The sequence below is a fragment of the Larus michahellis genome, chromosome 4, assembly GCF_964199755.1.
Source record: "Larus michahellis chromosome 4, bLarMic1.1, whole genome shotgun sequence".
In the NCBI taxonomy this organism is placed as follows: Eukaryota; Metazoa; Chordata; class Aves; order Charadriiformes; family Laridae; genus Larus; species Larus michahellis.
The window spans coordinates 55,153,972-55,180,991 of record NC_133899.1 but is presented as its reverse complement, the minus strand read 5'-3'; the positions used below and the strand labels follow the sequence as shown (position 1 = coordinate 55,180,991).

Genomic DNA, 27,020 nt, shown 5'->3' with positions numbered 1-27,020 from the left:
GCCATCTTCTCAACCAGCCCCTGGCTTAGCAGTTGTTGCAGTAAGGCGTCCAAAAATGGGAATGTCTCAGAGATGTCTAGATCTGCTGGTGGCATAGCAGAGAGTCGTGCTCCAGACTGATCACCATGACCAGCGCCGAAATGTTAACATAAGCCCCACTCCCCTCCCTGTGCCCTTGCTGTCTCGGGTTGAGTTGGCATGTCCCAATACCACAGTGAACTGCTGCAATGAATCATCTAGAGTAATTTAAAAAGGTAAGTAGTAGTAAGAAGTAAAATGATTGAAACAAGCCATTTCTTTACCAATTCCATTAACTTTTCCCAGCTATTTACTTCTGTTGACATTTTTGCAAAAACTTATAGTGTTGTAAGAAGTCAAGCCTCATTGTCCTCTTATTAAGAGCTAACTGTCTCCATGAAAACATAGTTTCATGACTGTTGCTGTCGTGATTTGAGCAGCAGACGTAAACAGGGTCATCTCCAGCCGTAGTGGGTGGATGTTTAGTTTATAGCGCTGAGGTTAAGAGTGAAAGCGTGTGACTAAGAGCAGAAAACAGAGGAGCCTTTGTATACATCAAGAGCCCTGAGGCAAAACACAGAGAAGGAGAATGCTGACACAGACTTTAATGGAGAAAGAAAAGAGTCCATTATGAACGTTACAGAGAACATAATTCATTTAAGAGAAATCAAGATTTAAAGGACTTATAGAGGGGAATATGAATACTGACGTCAGCGCGTCACGCCTGGTGGTTTGTTGTTGGACTCTGTACGTGTGTTAGGGTACCACGCATCATGTCAGGTGGAAGACAACTCGCTGCCAGAAATTGTAATCCGCTCTTTGTTAGATTCCTGTTGGAAACAGGTTTCTTTCAGTTCAAGCCTTTCAATAGGAACTAGTGATAAGGACAATGAAGCAACTGCAGCTCTTGCATTTTAATAACAATCTCCCAAAACTGTCAAAAATTGCTTTCAGGACACTTTTTCCTTCCAAAAGCCCATCTCTCCATAAATAGAAAAAGGGGGAGGAGGGGGGAAAAAGGAGGAAATGGGGCTGGATTATTTCTGAATTACTCAGGTTAGCAGAGCTGCTTTCAAGCTTGCATATGCACTGCAGAGACTAAGGACCGGCACGTTTACTGCGCTGTAAAGCAATGTCACGAGTGCATGAAAAATATTCCCCAATCCATATACTGTAGTGGCTTCTAAACTTCAGCAGCCAGAGCCATGAAAATAGAGTGCTTTGTGCAGTAGCTTGCGCAACCAAAGAACTCTCTCATCCTCAGAGTGCTTTATTATTTTTAACGAGACAGGCTGAGCACTTCTTGATAAACATTTTTTCCTTGAAGCAGTAATCCTACTTAAACTTTTTACCTTGTCCCTACAGCATACCGCTAGGAACTTAATAACGAAACTCATTTTCCCTTAAAGTGCTAGTCGTGCTAGTACAGCAAGCGAGGGACATGTGATTGCCATGAAAGGGGTCATGGCTGGAAATAGATGGAAAGTGCCCTGTTAGCATGCAGGCTTAGTATTTTAAGAAGAAAGCTTTTCTGAAGCACATTTTCTGGCATATCCAGTTTCTTTCAAACTACAAAAAAAATTAAAATGTATTAATATCTGTTGTAATAGGAACATTCCAGCCTGTAGTGTTTGGTCCTGATGCCTACCCTTGACAATGTTTCCATGCACCCTGAGTCTACTTTGCCATGGCTGGGTGACAGATAGCAGGTCATGACAGAGCCAAACCAAAGAGCTAAGATTAATCCAGGAGATCTCAGAGGAAGGGAGGCCGTCCATACATCTGCACACTTGCCTTTGCTTTGAGGAAGGTGCAGTGCATCCTGCTGCTTTGGCAAACGCTTCTGCGGTAACATTACAAACTGTTCATTTGTAAAAGCCGCCTTCTCTTTGATACAAGAATTATTAAAGCTTGTAAGAGTGAGAATTTAATTAACGGCGAGAATTTAACCACACAAGAATGAGGAAATTCAGAGCCAACCCTCCCATCTAAGTCAATCTCACTTCTGTCCCCTCGTATCAGTGTGTTACAACAGGCTCTTTCACGGTCACATGAGGCTGGCCAGGGGACACACTTCTCACTAGATCTAATACAATGAAAAGAAAAACTGTCTTTTTCCCCCTGTGGTCTTAGATGCACATGTGGCTTTTCATACCACACACATCATGTGTTCTTGGAATGAAAGGCCCTTTTGTAACATGCACACACCAGCCGAGGCAACTTAACATCGGGTGGGATTGTTAACTGGGTTCCCTAAAGCCTCCCATGAACACTCTACGAGCAGCATCGCACTGGAGACGGCATGTGGTTGAAGGAGTGTGACCAGCTACATTATAAATAGTTTGCAATACACACATCACCATTTCTGTTCCAGCCATGTCAACTATCGTTACTTAATGGAGGTAGTTTTTCCCTACAGGAGCAGAGTAAAACTTAAGGACAGGCCTGATGATTACCAAAACACGTGTCTTGCTGTCACTTGGGATGGCCAAGACATTCTCATGTCTGTGTTTGAGGAGTCATCACCGCTTTACAAGCCCTCTGAAAGGCACAGCCACCTTCCTCCGCTGCCTTTACGTCAGAAGACCAGTGAGAATCATGCTTTCCTGGCAGGATTACCAACCAATAAGAATGTATCCTCAAGGCCTGAATGCCTTTAAGCGTACTTGCGTAGGCAGTAGGTAAGCAGCCATCAATCAAAGATTACATTTTGGAAATTTGAAGGATGCATCCCACATATGTCTTAAGAGATCTTCCTGATTTGAAGCAGCAAGTTAACCGTGCAGCTCCAAGTAGCAGCAGTTCTCTATCCAAGCAGGGGTATATACCTCCTTGAAAGACCGTTTCACAAATTAAATCATGCCCAAGGAGAGCAGTCCAATCTGGAAAGCAAATCTTGTCTTTGTTGCAGGGCCTGGTATTAGAATGCACGTAAAAGGATCTACCAGATATTTTCAAAGCTGAACAATGGAAATTGTATCACTTACTTATTTGGGTAACTCCAGAACAGGCCAGCTATGTAAATGCCCTCCATTCCTTAAAAAATACAACAAGGACCACAGACAAAGAATTTAACAATTTTATTAAAAATTGTACCAGTTATTAGAAAAAAAAATCCAAGTATTAAAGTATTAAAAAGCACCAAAGAAAGAAAGCACAAAGCAAATATACTGCACAGATACAAAAAAAAGGAGCTCTGCCCAGTCACCATTGGTACAGGCAGGAGTCCTGGAGGCACACAACCAGGATAAACAAAATGCTACATTCTCACTGGGTCTCAGTCCATGGCAAAGAAGGTGTGTGCACTTCAGGACTAATCCAGACAGAAATCTCACAGGAGAGCATCGGGTTTACTTCTGCAGCAGGACAGTATCATATTCTGGTGAATATCAGAACTCATGGGGAAACCCTTCATTGAGGGAAAGTTTACTAAGTACATTGCAAATTCTAGCTCACCTCACCCTTTTTGTTTTCCAGATGAAGGGCTCTGAAGTTTTAAAAAGGAAAAAAAAAAAAGTATCCCACCAAAATAGAAAAGTCATGCAGGAAAAGGAGAGAGAAAATGTGAATCCACATTTCACTCATCAGTGAATTTTACCTAGAAACCTGGGAGACTGAACTCCATACCATTGAAGAGAACAGAAGAAGAGATACATGATTAGTTTTACCAAAAAACCCCCAACAGTCTAGATAGATACCCAAACTCAAATTTAGCGGCAGGATTTTCAAATGCAGCCAGTGGAAACAGACATACAAATCCCTTGGGCTGTTTTGAAATTTCCCTTTTACAAGCCTGATTTTTGTCATTTATTTAAGGAGATACTGACAATGTCATCTTTCCATCACACCACTCTCTCCCCCTTTGGTCATCAAATTTTCCTTTCAGAATAGTCTGATGAAAACCGGAGTTGAGGAATCTGTGACGATGCTCTCCTGGAGCTATGTCCACAAATCGGGGAGACTCCTTTAGATTTAAGAATAACTTTATACATGCAAAATTTCCATAATAGATTTTAAAAACAGTTTAAGAATCTACCCTTCCCACCCCTCCATTCCCCAAAGGCAGCAAAGAGTCTGAAGACAGAACTGAAACATGGCTTTAAAAAACAGCCCACAGACATCAGGTTTCGCTTCCCAGAAACCAACTTCCAGCATGGGATTCGCAGGAAGAGACCCTCCTTTCTGTGGCTAAGGGGGAAGGTGAGGCACGTGGAAGAAAGAAGGGGTAGGGGATGTCAGACTGCATTCGGTTTAAGAACACACATGCGCACACACACACACGCACACGCACACAATTACATTCCAGTGCATTTGATGTGTTTGGTCTTTTCTGCTTTTCCTGGTGGAGAAGAACTGAGCTGTGTAACACCTGCGTGAACACATGCAAACCAAAGAAACAGAGACCACTGAAGTCTTTAGGAACTGTAAAAGATTGTCCTAGGATCTTTTATCAGTTCCTTGAGGTATTTCTTCTTGCTAAAACAATCAAAGGCAAAAGGTAGGCATTTTTTGCAAATGATCACAAATGCCAGTTTGAAAGACAGACTCTTTTGAAGGACATTATTAAAAACCTTTGTTGTCAAATTATGCTAATACTCGATAGTGCTTGGTCCATGTGCAGAGCTCCCATGAATATGAACAGGCATTCCGTGGTCCTTCTACTTGTAATCCCGCAGTAGATATTGCTGGTAAAACAAGGCAAGACCTCCACATATCTGCGTTCTCGTTTGATCCTAGCACATATGTCATTTTTCCCTTTAAAAATACCCTCAATAGCGCACCATTCAGCACGTCACAGTCTCACCATTCCCACAGCTTCAGCAGACATATGGGTCAGGACCAGTAGCGGAAGGGTGAAATTCATTGTGGAGTTGACAGGGTGACATTGCAACAAGTGCCTCAAGTAATTTTGCTTTTTCTTAAAGAAACCCCAACCCTTCTCCCTAGTCAACTAATGAGCAGAATCTGCAGTTTCCCAGAAGAGTGCCAAGCCCCACACTGAATGAAGTTCAACCTTGGGTACAGCTCCAGTGACTGCTATGGAGCAACTCCAGGACTGTACTAAGCTCACGTGCACATATCGCCTATACCTTTAATCCAGGCTTGAGGGGACAAAGTAAACGGCTAGTAGAAAGAAAGATTTCTTTGCAATCACCCTTTCTACACCAAGAAGGACTGGGTTCCTTCCCTCTATTCCCTTGTTGATACACAGCTCCAAAGCAAAGGCTGATAAGGAAGTTTCTTTCAGGACTCACTCGAATGAGAGTTTAGCCAACAAACATTTAATAACAACCAGCTATTTAAACTGAGATATGTGATCAGTTATGCAGGAGTTCAGTGGCTACCAGGGATTATCAGCACCTTGGGGGAAGGCTGCAGTCCCACACACACATCCAACGGCAACCCTTTCCATGCAAATTCATCCTCTCCCCTGCCTTTGTTGTATCCTATTTACGGCAGTTTGCAGCTATCCCTGGGCAGTCACTTTGTGATTACTGGCTCAGCTTTCAAGAACTGCAGGAAACAACAGTAAACCTAACTATTCCCTACTAGCACCAGGCTTGCTGAATCCAGGGATGGGAATGTTACAAGATATTCAAAAGGGTGGGAAGTTGGGAAGGGATAGGAAGAACTCTGTCCCTCAAGGAAAGAGAGATGAGGTTTGAAGCCATTTTGGAGAACTGGGGAAGGCAAGTAAGATACTTCAAGGCTGCTGGTACCATCAGCAGCAGCTCAAGCTCTTCTCAAGAACTGCTCATTAAAAACAGGAATTTGTTTTAGGAGAAAGATCTACAACAGAGAGAAACAGTGTCCCATTCCTTTCACCACGACAAACTAATATCTAAAAACCCAAGCACACTCCTTCACCAACAGGACTTAAACCATGTTCCTTGGAACTGGAAACAATCCGATTGTTTTGGATTCCCCAAACAATCGATGTATGTCCATGGCCACACTGCAACAGATACTCTGGGGGGAAGATGTCCTCGGTGGGTGCTCAAGGGGCCCTACTAATGTGGAATGGGTGACAAATACATGGGTGCTGTGCACCCGTGTATTGGTTGACAAACGTGTGAAATCTTCCCGCCATTTCCTCAAGTAGGTGAGCCTGTAAGTATGAAGCGGCTGCTTTCCCCTAAATGAATAACCAGCCTGCCCCCCCAAATCTACACGAAGCAAAATAAGACTTTTGGGTTGACAGAGCATATTTCCTTTCTCCAAGATATGCAGATATGGAATATAATTAAAATATATTATCAGTGGTTGTAAATCTCTGGCACCAGTAACCAACACGCATATTGCAGGAAGTCGGCCTTTGTCTAGCATTAGCTCTACGTCTCCAATGAAGTATTGTTGTTCAAGGAGATTTTAACTTGAGACCCTGGCATGACCAATTTTGATAAGTCTGTTGTTGCAGCGGGAAATACAGACTCGCAAATATGTGTCTTTCCCTGAGCCAAATGACTCTATTGAGGCAGACAGCCTGACTGAGGAAGGGTTTCAGGTACTCGTTTCTCCATGTTAAGAAGAGTCTTACCCTGGTTGGTAAGACTGGTTGGGTTGCAACATCAGAAAGCGCTAGTACCAGACCTATCTTTCCAGCTTACGCATCCAGAGAACAGGTCTTATTGGCCTGTTGGCAGTCAAGTCAAGGCAGAGGGGAAGGGGAAAGCTCACAATGGTTTTTAAGCATCAGATGCACTTGCTGATTTTTTTGTAGCTTGCAGGGCTGTTATGGTGTAGCTTTGAATGTTCCTGATGGGGGGAAAATGCAAGCGTCACATCTTAGAGCTGTGCGGGCAGGCAGCGTTGCTGCATTGCTTCCAGAGGCTCCGCACTTCCATTCCTGCCTCTTTTAATAGCTTCTGATTTAAGAGTCTTCTCCTTAACATCCAGCTTCTCGGGGGTCCTCAATTCAGTCTGCGCTTGCGCTACCCCTCAGGCTTCCCCCCCCATTTAAGTCCTCATTCTCCAATGACCAGCGTTTACTCCAAGCAGACTGTGCAGAGCAAGGCATGGAAAGCCTCAGCCCTGTCAACATGGGCAGAGAGTGGCTTCCCATAACTGCTGCAGCACAGTCAGCAACAGCTATCGCCTGTGTCCCTCTGGGTAACTCTGTAGTGCACACGCTTAAAGAAACAACACAAAACCAAAACAATCCCCCCTCCTAAAAAAACCCCACCCACCCTCCCTCTTCATAACCCCGCCCCCCCCATATTACTTGAAATTCATTTATATGAATTATTAACCATCATGGACAAACATATTACTCTAGCTCTAGCTAGAAAAATAACATAAGAGGAGGAAAAAAAGCTTTTCTCACATAAACTCTCCTTATGTTGAAAGAGAGTGACTGTGAATATATGAAAGTGAAAAAGGCTTGGGGACCTCTTTCAGGGAGCAAAAGCACATTTTGACACAGTAAAGCAGGATGCAAATCAAGAGAATGGGGCTGGGAGAGAGGGAGAAAATCCAAATTTAACTGTGTTCAGCAAATTGTTACCAGACACTACAGTGCAATGATGAGACTATACAAATACCAGAGAAAGCATGAATTAGAGAAGGGTATGCAGAGAAGGGTGGAGGAGAAAGCGTGTGTGCAAGTAAACTACTCTTCCCGTACAGTAATGCTTATTTTTCAGAGCGGACCAAGAGCAGAAGAATTCCGAATTCCTCAACACCTGAAGTCAACATTTGTAACAGGACTGAAAAGCAATTCTCCGGACAGCTCTTCCTCATGCTGGTTGTATCCTTTGAGACCTATAAAAAGGTGCAGTGGCAATGTGGAAATGGTCTGAAGAAAATAAAGTCTGTATTGCTTTTCTGTTTGTGTTTTACCCTAGTCATCACTGGGTTTGCGAACTAATGATATTTAAGGCTACAGAGAAGTAGCCATCGATATTTAAGGCTACTTCCTTTTGGGAGGGTAATTTCCCTGTGCTGGTCCACTAGTGTCAGGCATATGGACAAACTTCTGAGCGCATACAAACCGGGAACTGTTAGAAGATCTCCCTTGAAGTAATATTATTGCTGCTAGTCAATAGATGCTTACAGCAGCCTCCAACCATTACATACTAGAGTAATGGACAGACTGCTTGTGCAGTGTACACATCAGACTAGTTGCTAATTAATTTCCCTGTCAAATCCTGAAGCAAAACTATCGGATGCCTGGGACCTAAGCCTTCCTGACCAACCACATTATAGTAAGAGAAAAACAAAACAACATAAACACCCATCATAAAACTAATAAAAACATATACATTAGCATTCTAGAAGAATGACGCTTGTGTTATATTCCACGGGTTCTGGCTTCATGCCGGCTCATGGGCACTGTGAACTCTGAACTGGAAGCAAACAGTGGCAGAAACTAATAGCCACCAGCAACCCCAAGAGGGTTTAATTTTAAGACTGTTCTACTGAAATGATTTTGTCTATTGATGGCAATGACAAAGAGCAACTTCATGTGAGAGAACTGCAACTGGTGCCCAATTGAAAGGTCGGAGAGATCAGATTTCTTTGTGATTTTCTCTCATGCAGGGTGCAAGGAAATAAACAGTAACCCATGCAGAAAACAAGTAACCTGATGGATATAAGCTACTTGAATGTTTTCATTGCTAAGAAGAACTTTCTTTGTGGACGAATCAAGCATCTCTGCTCTGGAAGATACCCAAAGTGTGTTCAGACTCATCAGTCCCAGACATCATTTTTAACTAGCAGCCAAAATGACACTCCTGCACTCTACCACTGACTAACACACAGGGTAGAGGAAGCCGTTAGTCTAATACCTGCCTCCCTTGCACAGAGGTCACCGGCACGGGGAACCAGCAGCAAGCTTTACCAAACACACCCACATTCTGGCTTTCCTTCGACAGTGTTGGACAAGAGCTCCCTGCCTCATGAGGCAGGCAGCAGTAAAGAAGAGTCCGTAAAAACCCCCAAACTTGAAGACGAGTATCAGAAATTCAGAGTCCTCACATCCGGCCGGCGGTGTGCAATGTCTCGCCCCCGAACCAGTGTTTGTTCAGTGCTCCCTGCAGACTGGATGCGGCCTGAAACAGGCGGGCGAAGCTCACCTCTGCCCAGTGTGGTTCCTGTTCGCCTCCGCGTTTAAGGCCAAGTTGTGTAGGAAGAGAAAAAGCTGCCACCACACTTGATTTCTGTTCTGCTGATGCTGTGGAGGAGAACAGTTGAAGCAAGGTTATTTATATTTCTAAAATTGCAACATACCACTTCTCTTTTCCAATAACAACTCAGTTACACTTTTCAAGAGCAGATACTTTAATCCCATCAGCATAACAAGGGGGTGCAGCAAGGGATGAGGGGAGAGAGGGAAATGATAAGTTCTCCAGAAATAATTGTAGCTCTAACATTACAAAAAGAAAAGAGCAGACCCTTTATGCATTGTGCACAAGAGGATTAAACTTTTTTTTTTGCTTGTAGGATTTTGCAGAGTTTAGCCAAGTGCTGTTTTTAATCAGATTGGCTTCTGAGCCTTTCAAAAGCCCCAGCTGCATGAACAAACAACCTTTTTTTTTTTTTTTTTAAAAAAAAAAAGGCTCCCCTTCACCCCAAAAGTAAAAAAAAAGAAAAAAATATAACTGGTGATCCATCTGTAAGTGATTTGACACCGTGAAGGTCAAAGGGTTAATCTTCAATTTAAACCACACTGCTGAGACAGCAAAACTCTGATTTCATCTAGTACAAGAAAACACATTCGTGCACACACACACTCCCCCACCCTCCCCCCACCACATTTTCCTTCCCAGCATCTCCAAGATAATACTGCCCTTTTTATAGCCACTTTTGACAGTAAGCCATAAATAATCAGCCTTGGAGCCCTTTCCTACTGACTGGAGCCAATTAAACCTTAAGCAAGAACATACTTGAAAACACACAAAAAACCAAAACCAAGAGGTTATTTCAGGTCCCATTGTCAAGGAAGAAACATGGGAGTTGAGTTTCAGGGGGACACCGGACTATATAATGCAGCTTTGGGGCAGGGACACTGTTCCTTCTTTTGTTATATGTAATCACCCCTGCAAAAGTGGCTCCGATTATACCCCCACCTCCCCACACTTTAATGGCATCTCATACAAACAGGTGGGTTTCTCTTTACATTGCCCAGCCTGGGATACTATTTCACCTCAATAACCGACCCTCTATTAGAAGTCAGTCTTTGTTTTCTCATCCAGAATTCCATATTTGCTAAGCAGGACTGATCATTTCTGGAAAACAAAACAAACCAGCCCCAATCTCCCCCCGACTGTCCCCCCCAATCCCCAGCAGACGAGGAAACAGAAGACTGGCTTCCAACAACTTTGCCTCAGTACACAGGAGTTCATAAAAGAGCACTGAAGCACATTATATGAACAAGATGTTTCAACTCAGATTAGCCCAACAGGGCAGAACAACACAGTTGCAAGGGATTCTTTACATAATCACAATTAAGAGAGAGTTGCAACCAGAGTTGGTGTATTGGAGTTGTGTCAATAGGCAGTTCTTCAAAGTCCTCCCAGATAGTCATTAAATTATGTTTGTATTTCATCGTGAGTAGATTTGTGCCATTTGAATCACAAGTACACACGAAACAGGCTTCAGAAAACCTGTGTTCATCTCGCATCTAAGCAGTGGGTCATTCCTCTTACCCTCAAGACTTAACAGTTGTCTCCTGGATTTAGAAGAATTCACACAGATCCCATCACACATTTCAACACCATTGTGTTTGGAGCATAACCCACAGACAGCGGCTCTAGAGCCTGGTATCATTTATTTCAAAGTAAGCAGCCTTGGGTTCAGTCCATACTGATCAGGCATTGCTAGGTTTACAGGTGAAAACAATCTTTTATAAACTATCCCCTAGGGCTGGGTTACAAAAACATAATTTGGTCTCAAAAAGCAAGATGGTTTTTGTTTTGTTACTTGTCTTTTGATTTGATCAGGGTTTGTCCTTCCTGATCAAACTCCAGAGATTCTTCTCACCCTCCTCCATAGAGCCACACTCCCAGACCTGCTCAAACACGCGCGTGGAACCGCATGTCCCGATGACATCTAGATACCATGTTTTTATCAAGCTATCACAGCTTAAGCGGACTCCTCCTTAAACAGAGACCTTCAGGTAGCATGTCAATGAAGTGGCATGCAAGCACAATGCCGCCTTCTGCAGTGTCCACAAGTAGGGAGCTATGCTAGGAGAGCACGGTGGACAAACTATAGATGCTCAGAAGACAATCTGCTTTAGCAGATTATTTTATTCTACTGGCAGCCAAGAGGGTAAAGAAGTGTCTTACAGGAACTTAGTATGGGAAATGCAAAAGGATGTTTAAAAATTAGTATCAAAATCCTAAGCTTGAAATTATCTCAGCTTAATTTGGGGGCAGACAAGAGGAAGTGTGCTGATCTGGCACGTGTAATTTCAACTATTCCACGCTGTCAGGAGGACAAACACATATGAGAAACCCCGTATTAATGTCCTGCTTCATGTAGGAGGCTGCTTTGCACTTTTCACACACCATAACAGGTTTCTAAATATTCTGTCTCCTCCTTAAGTTTTACATGTCACCTCAGAAGAAAAGGATTACTTGTTCTTTGCAGTGATAGGTAAAGGAGGCTACATTCCGGGAAAAACAGCGGAAGGACTGACCTCATCCTCCTCCCTTTTTTTTGAAGGGGAGGAGCTTTTTGAGGAAGGTATTAGTGTTTGTTTTTATTTAGTAAATGAGAGTTTTAGAGCTCTACTTTCAGAAGGGTTACAGACCTGCATGAGAACCAGTGGGATGTGGTCTCACAAATACTGAGTAAAACTCAATACTCTTTTTAGTTTATACTCTATTGTGTTTGTTTCACTGCCTCTTGAAGCCACATTTTTGGTACAGCATTTTTGTCCTCCAGTTAAAAACGCTTCCCGCTATTTGCCTGAGACACTCAAGGAGATTTCCAGGCAAGAAAGGAATAGGAATTATTTTACCCTTGTGCCTCTGCTTATGAGAAGCATAAGATCTCAAATCACTTTATGAAGGACGTTGACACCATTAATTTTGTTTTGAAGTGAAAAAAAAATAGAGCACTAGGCCAAGGGTAGCTTTCCAGGTTTTATTCCTAGACCTAGGACTTGCATTTCCCTGGGTCCGTATTCAGCCAGCATTTCCTTCCACGGTGGTGTAGTCCCACACACGCTTTCACTGGCTGGCGTACTGAAGCAGCCTGCTCGCGCTGTCCTCTCCTCACACCAGTGCAGGAAAGTGAACTAGAGCAGGACAATGATCAAGGCCAGAACTAATCTGGCAAAGAAGTTGCCTTTAGTATTGATCAGGTCATCCTAATCCATCTGATCCGTGGCATCAGGTAGTCAAGCTGATGCTTGTGCCAGCACAACAGAAAGGCAACTTGAGAAGAGGAGCAAGCTGGGACCAGCTCCTTCAGGGGCAAGCCTAGCTAAGGGGGTTTATAGAGTTATGGCTTCACTTCTGGGCTGATCTTCTTTCTGTGGTACTAATTCAGCATGGGACAAGAGCCATGGAATGGAACGGCAGATATGCTTTGCAATAGAGATAAACAATTTATAGAAAGGACTGTCCCAGACTAAAAAAATGTCCTTTTCACAAGTTTCAGTAGCTTTTCCCTAGATACACCTCTGCTGTGACAAAAATACTCAAATATTTGAGGACTGAGGGTTTTTTGGTGTGGTATGATTTAGCTGCCAGGAAGGACAGAAAACCCAGGAGAGTGACTCCATGAATTTGGCATCAATTTTTTTACGATGTGATGCATTTCAGGTCAATTCTTACAGTCTTTTAAGACTCATAACTATTGTGGCACAGGTTTATAACTTTCCTAAGCTTCACTATGCCCATTTGTCCCTCACCAAAACAATGCAATCCTCAGAGTCACTACTGCACAAAAGTATCAAGGATGAACACTTTGCCACCTCCATGCGGTAGCAACACAATGAACATTTTAAAGCTCCTTTCCCAAGATGGAAAGAAGCCTCTTTTGCCCTCTACACTAACTGCAACTAAAGAAGACGAGACTTGTGAATACAGAAAGTCAACACAAAGTTGGAAACACATAAAACCATTTCCTATTGCAGCTGCTGCTTTTTAAAGGGGATATCCTTAAGAGACCGTCTGTCTGAGGCGTTAGCATGAATGCTTCAATGAGTCACAAGGAAAAGCCATTTTACAGGAAAACTGTCCTGCGCCGCAACAGTACATTAGTGCAGCCTATTCCATGAACTGTACTGAACCAAAAGCCAGAATACCGGTAAACAAACACAAAAAAACCCAGCAAGACTTTTACTGGAAGCAAATGAAAGAAGGACGGGATTGACCCAACATTTATTCCCTCCCTGTAATTAATATTCCTAATGCATGTTTCACACCGTAAGGATACAGCTATCTATCTGTCAAAGAGCACCTCAGATGTCACAAGCTTTTTACTTCTACCAAGCCCTTGCATGGGGTGACCAAGGGAAGATCAGTACAGGTAATACACCTTAAAAAAAAATGCTGTCCCTCTGACACAGTTCCTTGAATTCTTGAGCATAAATTTTTAACAGATTAATAGGAATCACTTTTCCACCTGATACATACGTGCCATTAATATCCCTCCTTAAAAAAATAAAGAATACATTCATCACATGTCATATGTGGGTCTGGTACATTCCTATCACATGTACAGAAGGGTACACCCGTCTACCCTCTTTATCTCATGGGCAACTTTTGACTTTGCTTCATGGCTTCCAGATGGTTAAGGGTCAAATTCTGATCCCATCTTAACTAGAGGGATTAAAATACAGCCATAAATGGCACTATTATAGCAAATGAAGAATAATGGCGTATGTGCACATAAAAACATCATTCTTCCTTTAATGACTAATACAAGTATTAGCAATAAGTTGTTGGGATTTTATTTATTCACTGAAAACAAAAATACTTGCACACCGGGAGCAGTTGCTGACTCATCGCTGAAGGCTGTTTTGGCTGCCAGGTGGCTGGAGGCATATTGTGCTACCACAAAATATGCTTTAGCTTAGAAAGACTAGAAAGTCACAGTCCCCAAGGCAACAGGGGTTACAGAAGGTGTCCCCCGCTGGAGAGAGAAATGCAGGCCAATGGAAGTCAAATACAAATCTTTCCAGCTGTGATTCCTAATGACCAAAGAATAATGCATGTGTAAAAGCAGCAGGGAAAAAAAAAGGAGATAGTAACAGAGAAAAAACGAAAGAGGAGCTTAGCGGCATGGTTTCTCATGGCGACACAGAGATGAGGACAAGGATCGTCCTTGGGGATCTGCATCCTTCTGGCTTGCAGACTACGTGGGACTAAACTTGTGGTAGAAAGAGGCACCGTTTCAAGTATTGCTGGCTTTCTCAAAGCCTCCGTCAGGCCTTGCCAGGCAAGACAGGCAACACATGTGTTTATGGAGAGAGGATATACAGGAGCGGGCGTAGCCGGAGGGGTGTGGGGTGCAGGAGACCCCCAAAACCCATTTAAGGGCTGCCCAGCCTGAACCAGGGGGGCAGCACTGGCCCCTGCCGAGGCACCAGTCCGAGCAGCGAATGGCGACGTTCATTGCCCCAAACCTGCTGGAGGCACAGCTGTGCAGGTGAGCCCTTTCTCAACTTTCTTGTAGCTCAAAAACAAACATGCAGCCACTCACGCCTTCCTCTCCAGAGCGGGCAGGAAGGGGAAGCAGACAGACGCCATGGCAACAGCCAGCTGACGGCAACCTGGGAAGGGCAACCACCGGCCAGTGCGTTCCCAGGCCCCCAGCCTTCCCCTCCTGCACCCCCGGGGGGCACGCCGGCTTATTTTCCGTAAATACAGTAAATAAGGGTCTTGCATTCCCATAGAGCTGCACCTGATACCCCTGCTCTCTACCTGCGGCACGGGCTCCAGGGGGGTGATTTGCCCCCATGCTGGAAGTGGGGGACGAGGGTGCAGGAAGAGAGTTTCAGTGGCCAGTCCAGCCCAAACCATGACACCAGACCTCCTTGCTGCCCAGGAGCAGACCCTCACCCCCTCCCACAGCCACAGCCGGGGGCAGGTTCAGTGACTCGGGCCCCGAGCAGGAACCAACAGAGCCGTTTCACAGCTTTACCCCATTTTTCGCTGAACCCGCACGGGCTGCAGGATGGACCGACCTTGACTTCGCATCGATTCCCTCCCCAACCAGCAGAAGGGAGGCGCTCCCGAAACTGCACGGGAGACACCCCCTAGTGATTAAAGCACACCTCGGGGTTTTCGATTAAAATACCATTTTGCAAGTTTTTGCAGGAATTTATTTTTGGGGGGGGCTGGGGCAGGGTGGGGTGAGGGGGTTGTGGAGGGCTGCCCCGCTGCGAGGGGAGCGGGCGGGAGGGCGGGCAGGTGCAGCCCCAGAGCCTGCGGGCAGAGCAGCCTCTCGTCAGCAGTTCTGATGACTCAGAGGCTAAATTTAGAGAGGGATATAAACACGGCAGCCGCAGAGCAAACACTGCCCGGCACAGCCGCTCTCACGCAGGGCCCGCTCCTCCTCGCCAGCCGCCCGGGGTCCGCGGGCCCTTCGGGGGCTCCTGGGCAGGCGGCCGCAGTCGCCCATCGCCAGCGCCTTGTCAGGCGTCACCTCAGGAAAACCTAATTGGGGTTAACAGAAGTTGCCTCACTGCTTTTATTTTTAGATTGCTATTCTTTCTGCTGTGGCACGGTCCTCAGAAAGATTCCTTTGCCATTGGCAAGGGTAGCTACCACTGAGAAACAAAAAAAAACCTAAAACAGAGGCTATAAAAGGCTGGCGGGACATTCCTCCTCAATGGCTTGAAACAAAGGAGGACTCTGCAGTCAGGCACTTGCTTTCCTGCCTTTCCACCATAAAATTTAATTGAGTAAAATACAAACGCACACACTCCTCACCATAAATAATCAATCCAAACATCTCATCATCCCCCTCAGAGATGGCAGTATCTTAATAATATCAACCAACCTAAGCGGAGGACTGGAGGCAGAACGACTGGGTTCCAATCAACGATCCCTGCATGATCTCAGACAAGTTACAACCTGCATTTTCTAGTCTCACACACTAAAAAAGAAGTGGGATATTACCGCAGTTATTTCTTAATTGAAAAATAATTTCTCAGCTGTCACACTGCTACAAGCAGAAAGCACGTTGCCACTGTCACAGCCGGCACGCTGCTGCGAGAGCCAAGGCAACGCAGAAGAGCCTGCAGAGACCACTGGGGCTGTACTGGAGAAGCAGCAGCACTGCACGCTATTTAAATCACGCACCGATACTGCAGGTGATGTTAGAAATACTGTAAAACTTGTACCATCCTAAAGAATTATTTTGTTTTCTTTAATGTGGGCAATCTTGGCATTTTGAGGTTGTGGCCCCACTGCCTTAAGACACTTGCAGTCCTGTGTCCGGCGGGGTGAAGGACTTGGGGCAAGCTGTTGCACAGAGCTCGCATCACTCTCCTGCCACCGGGCTCCCTTATCCTCTGCCCACTTCCTCTACCAGAGCTAGGCAGGAAGTTTTGGTTTTTAACATTATCCCCTATTTTAAGCAGGAACAAAACCATAATATATTTAAATCTTTTGTCAGCTGAAAGCGTGGAGAAGATGGATAGATTAGGCTGATGCAAATGTTTTGTGATTTTTATTAAACCGTTATACAATGGTTGTATGTGACTGTTGCATCGAGAGCTCGTAGAGCCCAGCCTCCAACAGCAGCCTTATGTGGCTGCCTGAGGAAAAGCAGAGGGCAAGTACATGCAATAGCTCCCCCTAATACTCTTCCAGCATCTAACTAGTTTGAGCTTAGGACTTCCTGATTCATATCTGGTTTTTGTTTATTTAATGTCTCCTTCAATGGCCATAAACTTGTCCCGATTCCCCTTGAACCCAGGTAAAGCACTGGGTTGCACAATATGCCTTGACAAGGAGTTCCACGGAGCTACCTATTGCATGAAAAACTACCTCGTTTACTTTGAGCTGTCTCCTACTAGCTTGACTGGATTTTGACTAGTTCTTGTACTGGGAGAAATTAGTCTATCCATCTCCTTTGTGTCACTTTTGATTTCTGTTTAATATTGCTACCCCTTTGCTTTGTCTCTTTTTTAGGCTTATCAGTCATAGCACTTTTTTTTTTTATATGGAAGTTTCATCATCCTTCTTGCCTTTCTCTGAACCTTTTCCAGTTCTGCTGCATCATTTTTGGAAGAAGGAAATCAGAACTGTAGGTAACATTCAAGATATGGTAGAAACACGGATTTACACAGTGGCATAACTATGTTCTTCTTCTCAGTTTATTTTATTAACATAGCAAAGAATATAATTTCAGACCAGATGTGAAATACCAGCAAGTTTCTGTTAACCTAAAATGTCAAGTAATCAGCTCCACAAGGGGCAGGATTTCAGAACAGCTGTTAGCAACAGGTTGCTGTGTCGTTTGTATGCATAGGGAAAGGTGCACTTCCAAGCCTACCTCTTCCTTCATTGTCATTTGTCAAATGGAAAAAAAACTAAGCAAAAAATCTGTCTCCACTTCCTCATGTCAAGTTTCTGACTCCACTGACTGTGTGAAGTCCTCTTCCCCCTATGGCACCCCCCATCCCTCAAGCCTAGGACCCCCATTTCCATAGCCCTGCAAGAACTTTGCTTTACACCTCAGTCTTCCCAACCTCACACCCACCCTCCCCCCCCACCCTCTAAACCAGGCTCACCCACTTCAGGAGCGCTCCACCTGGTACTCTCCCTCGCCACGCTCCTGCATCCTCAGCTGGAAATTCAAGTCCTGCACCGACGGGCATCCCACAGACAGCAGAGCTGAAGAGGAGACCCACTGTTTTGCACAGCAGCAGCAGCAGCAGAGACCAGCAAGCACTAGCCAGCAGAGAAGATCCTGAAACGTACTGACCTACTCGGGAAACAAATGAATGAAAGAACTTACCCCAGGCCTCAAAGAGACTGCAGGTACAAGTAAAGTAAGGAGCTGCCGGTGCTACAGGCTCAGATGCAGGTCAGTTTGAGAGTCTCTGCATTACATGATTAGGAAACTTTTCTGAACATTTTTCCTAGAATGCAAAGTCATCATAAAGGAAAGTTTCCTGCAAACAATTCCAGTTTAAAAAACGCAACTGTTAAAAATTCCCTGAGTGTCCTCAGTAAATGATGAAGAGAAGCCTGATGGTGTTTGGGATAAATGATGCACACGTAGCGCTGTGCACCCACTCTCTCATGCTGATAAGTTTCTGACAAAAGACATGGGCTCCCTGTTGCATAAGCAGAAGTGTCTCAGAGGAGGCCTTGATAACTCTCATGAGAGACAGAGGGGAAAAAATATGCAAAACGTAACAAGTTTCACTTTCAAAGGAAAACAACATTTCCTCCTGGACATTTTCAGTGTCATTAACTTGAGGCAAACAGGTACATGCCCAGCCATCTGTCCGCAGCCGGCATGGATACAGGCATTTGGGCTCCATGGGCTGCTCGAGCCCGTGGCAGTGACGGCGAGAGAGTTACTTGCTGAACCAAGTAGAGAATTTAGAGAAACAAAGTTTTCTGTAGCTAGATCTATGGAGGCTTTTTGAGCATGGTCAGCATATCTAAATCAACTGCAGGATTCCTGATGTGTTGGAAAGGGGCTTTGTTGTTGTTTGTAATGCACTTATTTACTCAAGAAAGCTCAGCTCTGATTCAGCATCTGGTTCTCATTGAGGCTCAGCTTTTTTTAAACTGAGCTTTCCAGATGGGTTGACTGAAGCACAAGGAGGTCAAGAGACTTGTCTGAGGTCATACAGCAAGTCAGTGGCTCTGCTTGGACCCGAGCCCAGAACTGTTCAAGGCTACCACTCCTTGGCTCTTAAAGAGACAATTTTATCCCCTGTGAAGTGATCTTATCACCGTGAAGAAGAGATGTGATAAAAACAGTCCCCTCAAAGCTGCAGCCTGCTTAGAAAGAGTTATTTTATTTGGAAAAAGCCGTAGTGTTCCAGTGTCTCAACGGAGCAAGTCAAACCGAAGGGGTGTGATATTGATATACAGTGTCATCCACCCCACTCCTGTATAACCCCAGGCCCCTATAGGGGCAGCTCTGCGCTGCTGCCGCCAACACCTCTGGTTGTCTACTCCCACCCCATCTAGCAGCACGTCATGTCATGAAGTACACTGTCGGTCCAGCACAGGTTGAAGCCACTTCTCAAGGTGAGGGAACTCAAGTGCACTCAGGACCTAAAGCAGAGCCCAAGAGTTTGTTGCCATGGCCTGGACACGTGGGGTGCAGGGAGCACATCCCAGCCAACCTCCCAGCAGATCCCCTAAGCTCAGCTCTGTTCTCCATAACCTCAGAGCGCACTCTTTAAGCTCAGCCACAGGCTGGGCTACAGCAAGCGGTTTCACAGATCCCATGGCAAAGGCACACTTGCTCCAAACCAAGAAGGAGGTGGCAGGTACTGGGTCCTCCTGCAGAAAGCATGGCTTGGCTCTACTTTTGTTTTCCAGGGGCAGGGTGAGAGAAACACAGCAGAGGGAACATTGCCAGGATCTACACAGCCTCAGACAGGTAAGAGGTACTAAAGAGCTCGAGAAAATGTAGACAGGTCTTGCATGTCATTCTGCAGAGCCCTTTGCAAACTGGATCGACCTGTAGCAGGCCCTGCTACTTAGGAACACAGAGTGTTGCTCAAGTCCTTCCTATAATAAATTCAGCATCTTAAGGAGATGAAAGCCGCAGAGTTCTAGGGAATGTTGCGTTATTGCTCTAGCACTGTTCTAAGGATGAAAAAGCCAGGTTTTAAACTACTGTATTCTGTTTAATATATTAATAGGAAACGAAACCCTGAAAATGGTGTACATGCCAAAAGCAAGCATAGGTGCAGCCAACTTTCTTATTCTTACGAGATGCATACCCAAAAATCTTTTGTGTAGCCAAGAACCACAAAATAAATACCACATAGCTCTGGGAGCCCAGGGAAGAGATAACAGTGACTCTCCAGGGTTCCCAGTGTGGGATGGGGTTAGACTGTGCGTGCAGCTGAGTCCAATGACAACTCAGTGACGTCAACCTCAGCAGCTATTGCCTGCTCAGTTCCTCTCAGCCAGGGATGTACATTAACCAGCAGCCTTTGTGTCAACACAGCCTTGCTGCTGCAGCAGCAGAATGGGAGCCATACCTGAACTGCTGGAGAGTCTCGCAGAACTGAAGAGCCATGAGAGGGCAACTCTTGAGCTAACTGGATACACTACTCCAACGCTGAAAGCCTTTCCTAACTCCCACTGAAAGGGCACGTTTTCTTTTCACAGGTTCACAGATAAGATGTTTTGTAGGCTCCGAAAAGAGGCACAGCTTGTTGAAAACCAGGCTTGCTCTCTCTCAGGACTTCACAAGACCACACTGGTGTGACTAACTTTGTGGTATTCTAAATCTGATTCAAGGCACCACTCTGGAAAGTTGGTTTTGACCAAATGTTTGAGACAAGCTGGAAGGGGGCATCCAAATCAGGGATTAGTTTCACAGCAAGATAAACGACAGCCCAGTTTTCCATGTCTCAGAGACTGCCCCTTCCAAACCACAACACATTGTGAACCAGTTCACGTGTCTCCAGGGGTAGACTGCTTGCTTCTTCAGCAACAGGCTGGGAAGAGTCATTGCACACACAGGACAGAGGGGCTTCTGCACAGCAGATCTGTGCCAAAAGCCAAAGGAAATCCTCCATGCAGGGCTGGGAGGGAAGGGATTGGGCACGACAACGAAACACTCCACGGGGAACGGTGCCTTGGACACTAATATATAGCTCAGTACTCAGTTTTCCTGACAAACAAGAAAGAATCCCTTAGCAGATCCAAATGCCAAGGCCTATCCCAGGGTCAGGCTGTGGAGAACCACTGGCTGAACTACTCCATCCTCGGGTTAAGTTTTTGGGCTGGGTTTTTTTTTTTTTTTTTCTGTTTTGTTTTCAAATTTAAAAGGCTGAACGGCTCTTCCCGCCCCCCCTCACCCTTTTACAACTTGTTGCTCTTCCAGTTCAAACAAAGACAGCAGAGCTCCTCCTCTGCTGGCTGCTCTGTCGGGTAGCGCAGGCGGACGCTTTTGTTTACTAACTCTCCCACATGCTTGGCTGACAGGCAGCTCGCCCGGGCTGGCAGCCCTGGCTGCTGGCCTGTGCGTGGCACCAGGAGCCCCCAAGGCTGGCAGGTCGCCCCGAGCCACGGGGCAGCAGAGAGCCCGACCCAGGGCAGCTTTAGCGGGCCAGCTTGGGTGGGCATTCCTGGATGGGTTTCCAATGCACAGACATCAGATAGGTATGGTCTCGAAATGAAAGGGGTCAAGTTACAACCAGTTCCACCACTTCACTCCAGGGCTTCTCCACTGAGATGATTAACCTTGCCTTTCCTGTGAGAATCTGGCTAGAGAGAGTGGGGTCCTCAGCTATCACTGGCGAAAAGGTGGCACTAGGGAAAACCCCATTCAACCACACACAATGCATGTTAAAAACCTTGTGGTAGCTCGTTATTCCTGCAATTTTCTGCATGACATTCATAGCCCCATCTACATTTCTACAGGCTAATCTTCCTCTTACAGCTTCTTTAATCCTCCTGCTATCTGGAGATGAAGAGTCCCAGAATTCCCTCAGCCATCTCATGACATAGACGGGACCAAACCTTTGCCCAGCCACAAGCCACGTTCTCTGACCAGGACAGAGATCCTCACTTACCTTTGAGAAGAATTGCCACGTATCCCACAGTTAACAGAGCACCAACTCACTTGGAATGAGAGAAGCTTTCTGTCCCACCCTGAAGTCAGCAAGAGCATCAGCTTCTTCACATGCAAGCAGATACACACTCTCCTTGTTGGGCTTCCACAGAAGTGGCAAAGTGCTGCCTATTGCCAAACCTCTGCCACCTCTGACAAACTCTGCATGGGCTGGGATTTCCATTTCACCCCTTACTCAACAGGGGAAGGAGGGCAAGGACGAAAGAATCAAGGGGGTTAGGGGTGCTGGGTTTTATTTTGTTTCTTTGAAGAGCAGGGTTTCTTTTTTTTTTTAAAAAAAGAAAACAAAATCAAGATTCTGGAGTGTGGTTTTCAGACCTGATGGCATCTAACAGCTGTCTTTTGTTGTGAGGAAGTTAGTCACAAGTCTGAGACACTAGCTAGGACTGTCTGGCGAAGGAGTTGCTAGCAAGTCTAGCATGATCTAAATATACTCCACAACATTTCAGACAACTACCCCTAGACAACAAGGAGTGTCAGAACAGACTCCAGGCTTGTTGTCATCTCCAACACGAGGAGCTGCTATAAGCCACAGGTGGCCACCTGTGCCACAGAAGAGAAGACACTGGTGGTGAGGAAAGCGGAGAAGTGTAAAAGCTGTAATAAAAAGCAAGGGGGCGATCCCTGGAGAAAGCCTCAGTGACCCTATTGCTGATGAACTGGAAGAGCTGGAATAGCAGCAGCTAACGCAGAACAGCGACCTTCCCAGGCAGTAAAGGCAATCCCACACATTCTCTTCCCTCTACCTGCCAATCTTTAGGAAAAGCCAGCAATCTAGCATAAGCAAAATTCATCAGGATACCACAGCCATTTTATCGCTGATGTTAGTCTGCTGCCTTAGACAACAGGCCACTTAGCTGATGCCTGGAGCCAGTCTTCTAGAGCACCACTCTTCCTTCCCCCACCTTCCCCCCCAGAGGCACCCTACCCTCTGTATGTGGAGCCGGTGGAACTGGTCGGCAATGCACTGCAACTTCCGTGCAATCTGCACCTCGGCACGTGCTTCCCGCTGACCTTCCTGAGGTTCCTCTTGGAGGTGCGGATCCAATGCAAAGCCAACTGGAGGAACGTGTAAACGGTAACCAGCATTGCCTACAAAACAGACATCAGAAGAGTCATTCTTCCAGTGCAAAGAATAGCTCTTCTACTCGGTACACTTTACAGAGGAAAGAGCTACACATAATCCTCAATTTTTGACTCATGTTAAAATCCAGTTCCTGAAACCCAAACAATGACTGTGTACCGTACACATGCAGTAAAACATTTGCTCAGCTTTTAAGTAGATTTATATCGATTAAGGAGAGCATTGTGTTGCTTCCCATAACCAAGTGACTGTCAGGATCTTACACTTTGTTCCTTTTGCTTGTCTATAGTTTAGCCAAGTGCTGATTTTTTTTTCAATAACAATTTTGCAGTTTTACAAGATCTGTGCCTCAAGTTGTCTCCCATTAAAGGTTGCTATATCTTTTCCGTCAGACTTCTCAGTTCTCTGGCACTTAGTGGGACTGATTTGAATTAAAGCTGAATCAGATACGCAAAGCTGAGCGGTGTCCCATCAGTTACTAGTAAAATACTGGGTGGACATGCTACTTATTCAACAGCTTTAACTCCAGTAAAGAGTCTAAAAGCTGTTCCACTGAGTGTAAATTTTTGCATTTCCCTCTCTCCACTGAAAACTTCTAGGAGTCTTCCTATGTGGATGAGACAGCACTAGAAGTTGAAAAAATGTAGGCAAATCATAGAATACGAGGTACAGTGAGCACTTAAACATCTAGCAATAAAATAAAATGTGACAGAATAAAGCCAAAAAGAAAAAGAGTAGGAATATCAAGGACAGTGGAAGCAATGAGCCAGTGTCTCGTTCCTGCAGTGGACAAGCAAGGGTAAGGAAATACAGCTGTCTTTCCTGAGGGAGCAGGACCAAAGCAAAATATTTTTCAGGCCTTTAATAAAACGCCTTAATGAAAGAAACCTTGCTTGACTGGGGAAGTGCTAAAGGGACAGTTCCCTTGCTGCAAAGCTGGTGACACTGGAGTGCTCTTACCATAGAAGAGTCTCCGGGGCTCCTCAGTGACTCCACAAGGCAACATAACATCCTGACTGGAAGAGGATGGGCTGAGTGTTTGAGTTGCCTTGTCCTGCTGCTCAGGATGCCTGATACCGGGACCACAGCAGTGTGTGAGGGGGAATAGTTGAAACCTCCCCAGAAGGCAGCTGTAGGACTGGTTCTGTGTGAAAATGCCAGTTGCAGTCATCTCACCAGGCTGACCTGCAAGTCCAAAGTCATCAGAGTGAAACACGTCATCGTCCAGCCCATCCAGGCTAGAATAGTCCTCTTCCAGGTAGCTGGGGCGATCCATTGCTCCTGCAATAAAGGGACATTTGAGGAAACAGCTAAGACACAAGAACATTGTCCAGGAGAGAATGCCTTCTGCTCCAACAATAAAACACAGCCCTTTTTTTCCATGCCTGCCTGCCTGCCTCCCTCCCAATGCTGCCCATCTGCACATACAGGAGAGGCGAGTGACTCAGTGGTGAAGGTCCGGGCTCTGTGGGAAGTCCTCGAGTGCTGGGCCAGAGGGAGACAAAGTTTAAGTGTGTCTAAGAATCCACCCGTGGCTCCAGTTCCACAACTGGTCACAAGGAGGGAGCCAGCCCCCACCCTCAGCACATAGAGACTGAAAAGACATCTTTTTAAAAAGCAACCCCAATCCTTCAAATTGCCCCGTGGCCAGCCAGCTCCTTTGGGGGTCTGCTTTGCTTTGGCCTGCCATATTTGAACTTTATGGTATGCCCCACTCACTTTTTCCCATCTATTACTTATTGATGAATAAAAGCTCTTGTAATCACACGGCTGCAAGGTTGGACTTTTAAGAAACCCCAGTGTTGCAAAACTCGAGAGCTGGCAAAGCCATTTCTGTGAAGCTCTCCATAACTTCTTCCTATAAGGGCCAACTTTCCTTTCAACTTCTCATTTCTTCCCTCAGCTTAACGTAAGACATGTCCCAAACTTGGCAATGTAGTCACTTCATTATCCCTTTTGCCCTAAAGCCTACATGTACTGTCAGTGCATTAGTTCATCCTGCTAGTAAAGAAAAAACATTGGTGGTGTCAGTGTTTAAAGCAGGGCTTCTGTAGCTGCCATAGTAAACATTCATGAGCTCTGTTGCAGCACAAAGCTGGACAAAGATGGTGGAGGAAAAAAAACCATCCAATAAACCCTAAATCACCATTTCAGAGCTCTTTGCAAACATACAGTAATTAGCAGCAGATTTACCAAAAAAAGCCACAAGTCCCTTTACTGTTACCTGTGCATCTAACCCAATTGGAAGACAGTCTCCTAAGAGATCCATCTCCAGGATTTCCACCCAGTTCCAAACAAGGCAGTGAAATTCAACTCTTCATGTCTCTTCCTTTGCTCTGGTTTGCGAAGCATTTAACATAACGGAAGACTAGCAAGAGGAATTTCAGGCCTGAAGGAGACATTAATAATAATTTCATAAGGATGTGTTCAGCGCTTCCCTTGGTGCTCCCATCTCCCCCCAGGTGAGCAGCACTCGCAACACCAACATGCTAGAGGAGACAAAGGGACAGAGCAGCGCAACAACTATTTGTGCAGGGCTCTAACTCAGGGCCACCACAGTTATTTAAGCTGTTGCATCACAGCGGTTCACTCAGCCCAGCCACAACTCCCAAAGAAGAGTGTGAAGAGCAGAACAGGTACCAGCCCCACAGCTGGTCCAGCTCTGCTGGATGACAGCAACGCTGTTTTGGCACAATGCTCATAACATTCACATCCATGGCTTAAAGTAGCACACCGAAAGAAGTTACAGGTCCTGAGACGCCGGCATAGATGATCTCCTGCCAGCCCTGCTGCTGAATCGCCATCACCTGACAGAATGGCAGGGCGATAATGCATTTTGTCTTTGCAGCGAGGTTTGCCAGATCCCATCCGTCAGAGTCCCGGTGGGACACGGGCATTCAGCACAAGAAAGTGCAACAAAGGCACAAGCTCGCCGGCAGACCAAACCCTGAACAAAACAGGGTTTAGAAAGCAAGAAGTTTTACTCGACCTCCCGCGACACGGTCCGACTTTTTTGCAGAGCTCTCAGGGAATGCTGAAGACAGGACGCCGAAGCGGCGTGAAGGATAACTCGCCCTACGAGGCGCTGAGGTTCCTTCCACAGTCTCGGCGCGCAGCTCAGGCTGGGAGCCGCACACACCGAGAGCCGCCGCGTCCCGCCCCGGGAGAGCAGCTCGGGCTCGGGGCGGCTGTGCCAGGCGTCCCTCCCGGCCCACGGACGCGGCGCCCTCGCCTCTCCAGCGCCCTGCCCGACCCACGGGAGAAATCCGCCGCGCCCCCTGGCCCGCCGCAGCCGCCGCGAAGCCCGGCCCCGCCGCGCCGCAGCCGCCCGCCCTGACAGGCCGGCGGCCGGAGGGAGGGCTCAGCGCACACGTGCCTGCCAGCTTCCCAAAACAAAGCTGGCCGGCCTCGCTCCGCCGCCGCCAGCCGCTCTCAGCCCAGCCCTTCCCGGGCTCCCACCCCGCAGATCTACCCCCGGCCCCGGGGTTTAAACGCGGCTCCTCCTCCGGGCAGCGCCGGGGGACGAGACACCCCAGCCCGGCGGGGCGGCCCAGGAGGGGCAGCGCTGGCCACCGGCGATCAGCTGACATCAGCAAATCGCTGCCTTCTCGGTGCCCACCGGGCTCGTTCCCAGCCCGTCCGTCTCACCCCGGACGCCGCGGGACCCCGGCTTCGCGCCCGGGCTGCCCCGGGGCAACCCCCCCTTCCCTGTCACGATCGCGCCCGGCCCCGGCGCCGCCCTGACCGGAAACCTGTCTCAGAGGGGCCTCCCCCCCCGTGCCGAAAGGGCTTCCCGGGCACTCACCGAGAAGCGGGACAGGCGTCCCGCGGGGACGGGGCGTCCCGGCAGCCGCCGCCGCCGCGCCTCCCCACCGCCAAACTGCCGCCGCCGCCGCCGGGAGGGCCGCGAACAGCTGACGGCGACCCCGCCCCCGCCGCGCCTCGCCCCGCCCCCGCCCGCCGGCCAATGGGCGGAGAGAGGCGGGGCGGGGCGCGCCGCTAGGGGCAACGGCCGCTGCTGTGAGGGGGGTGGGCCCGGGCCGGCCCGGCCGGTGGAGCGGCGCGGCTGAGGGCGGGAAGCGGGCGGGAAAGCGGGGAGTCACCTCCCCGGCCCGGCCGGCCCGGCCCGGCCCCCTCGGGGGCGCGGCCGGTGTTGCCATGTGTCCCTCCA

General features: G+C 46.8%; 1 protein-coding gene across 6 annotated transcripts; it reads right to left on the bottom strand.

Moving 5' to 3' along the window:
• Positions 1 to 782: 782 nt before the first annotated feature.
• Positions 783 to 26,765, bottom strand: BMF (Bcl2 modifying factor). Of its 6 annotated transcripts, XM_074584959.1 has the most exons (7): positions 26,655 to 26,755; positions 25,074 to 25,238; positions 23,810 to 24,130; positions 22,694 to 22,857; positions 9,093 to 9,190; positions 3,006 to 3,054; positions 783 to 848 (listed from the first exon to the last, which is right to left on the bottom strand). In XM_074584959.1, exons 3-6 carry the CDS (start codon positions 24,123 to 24,125, stop codon positions 3,006 to 3,008), a joined length of 627 nt encoding a protein of 208 aa, XP_074441060.1. In that variant the 5' UTR covers positions 24,126 to 24,130; positions 25,074 to 25,238; positions 26,655 to 26,755; the 3' UTR covers positions 783 to 848. The 6 variants fall into 6 exon arrangements, with proteins under 6 accessions (XP_074441060.1, XP_074441058.1, XP_074441059.1 ...); XM_074584957.1 differs by lacking the exons at positions 783 to 848; positions 3,006 to 3,054 and adding an exon at positions 17,717 to 17,910 and having other exon boundaries at positions 7,237 to 9,190; XM_074584958.1 differs by lacking the exons at positions 783 to 848; positions 3,006 to 3,054; positions 25,074 to 25,238 and adding an exon at positions 17,717 to 17,910 and having other exon boundaries at positions 7,237 to 9,190; positions 26,655 to 26,765.
• Between the last annotated feature and the right edge of the window lie 255 nt (positions 26,766 to 27,020).

Excerpts from the sequence above, each read along its gene's own strand:
- BMF (XM_074584958.1), bottom strand. The coding sequence starts at position 24,125 with ATGGATCGCCCCAGCTACCTGGAAGAGGACTATTCTAGCCTGGATGGG. Across the intron at positions 22,858-23,809 it reads GCCCCGGAGACTCTTCTATG|GCAATGCTGGTTACCGTTTA; the intron begins GTAAGAGCACTC and ends TCTGTTTTGTAG. Across the intron at positions 17,911-22,693 it reads ACCGGCTCCACATACAGAGG|GTCAGTACGTTTCAGGATCT; the intron begins GTAGGGTGCCTC and ends TTTCCCGAGTAG.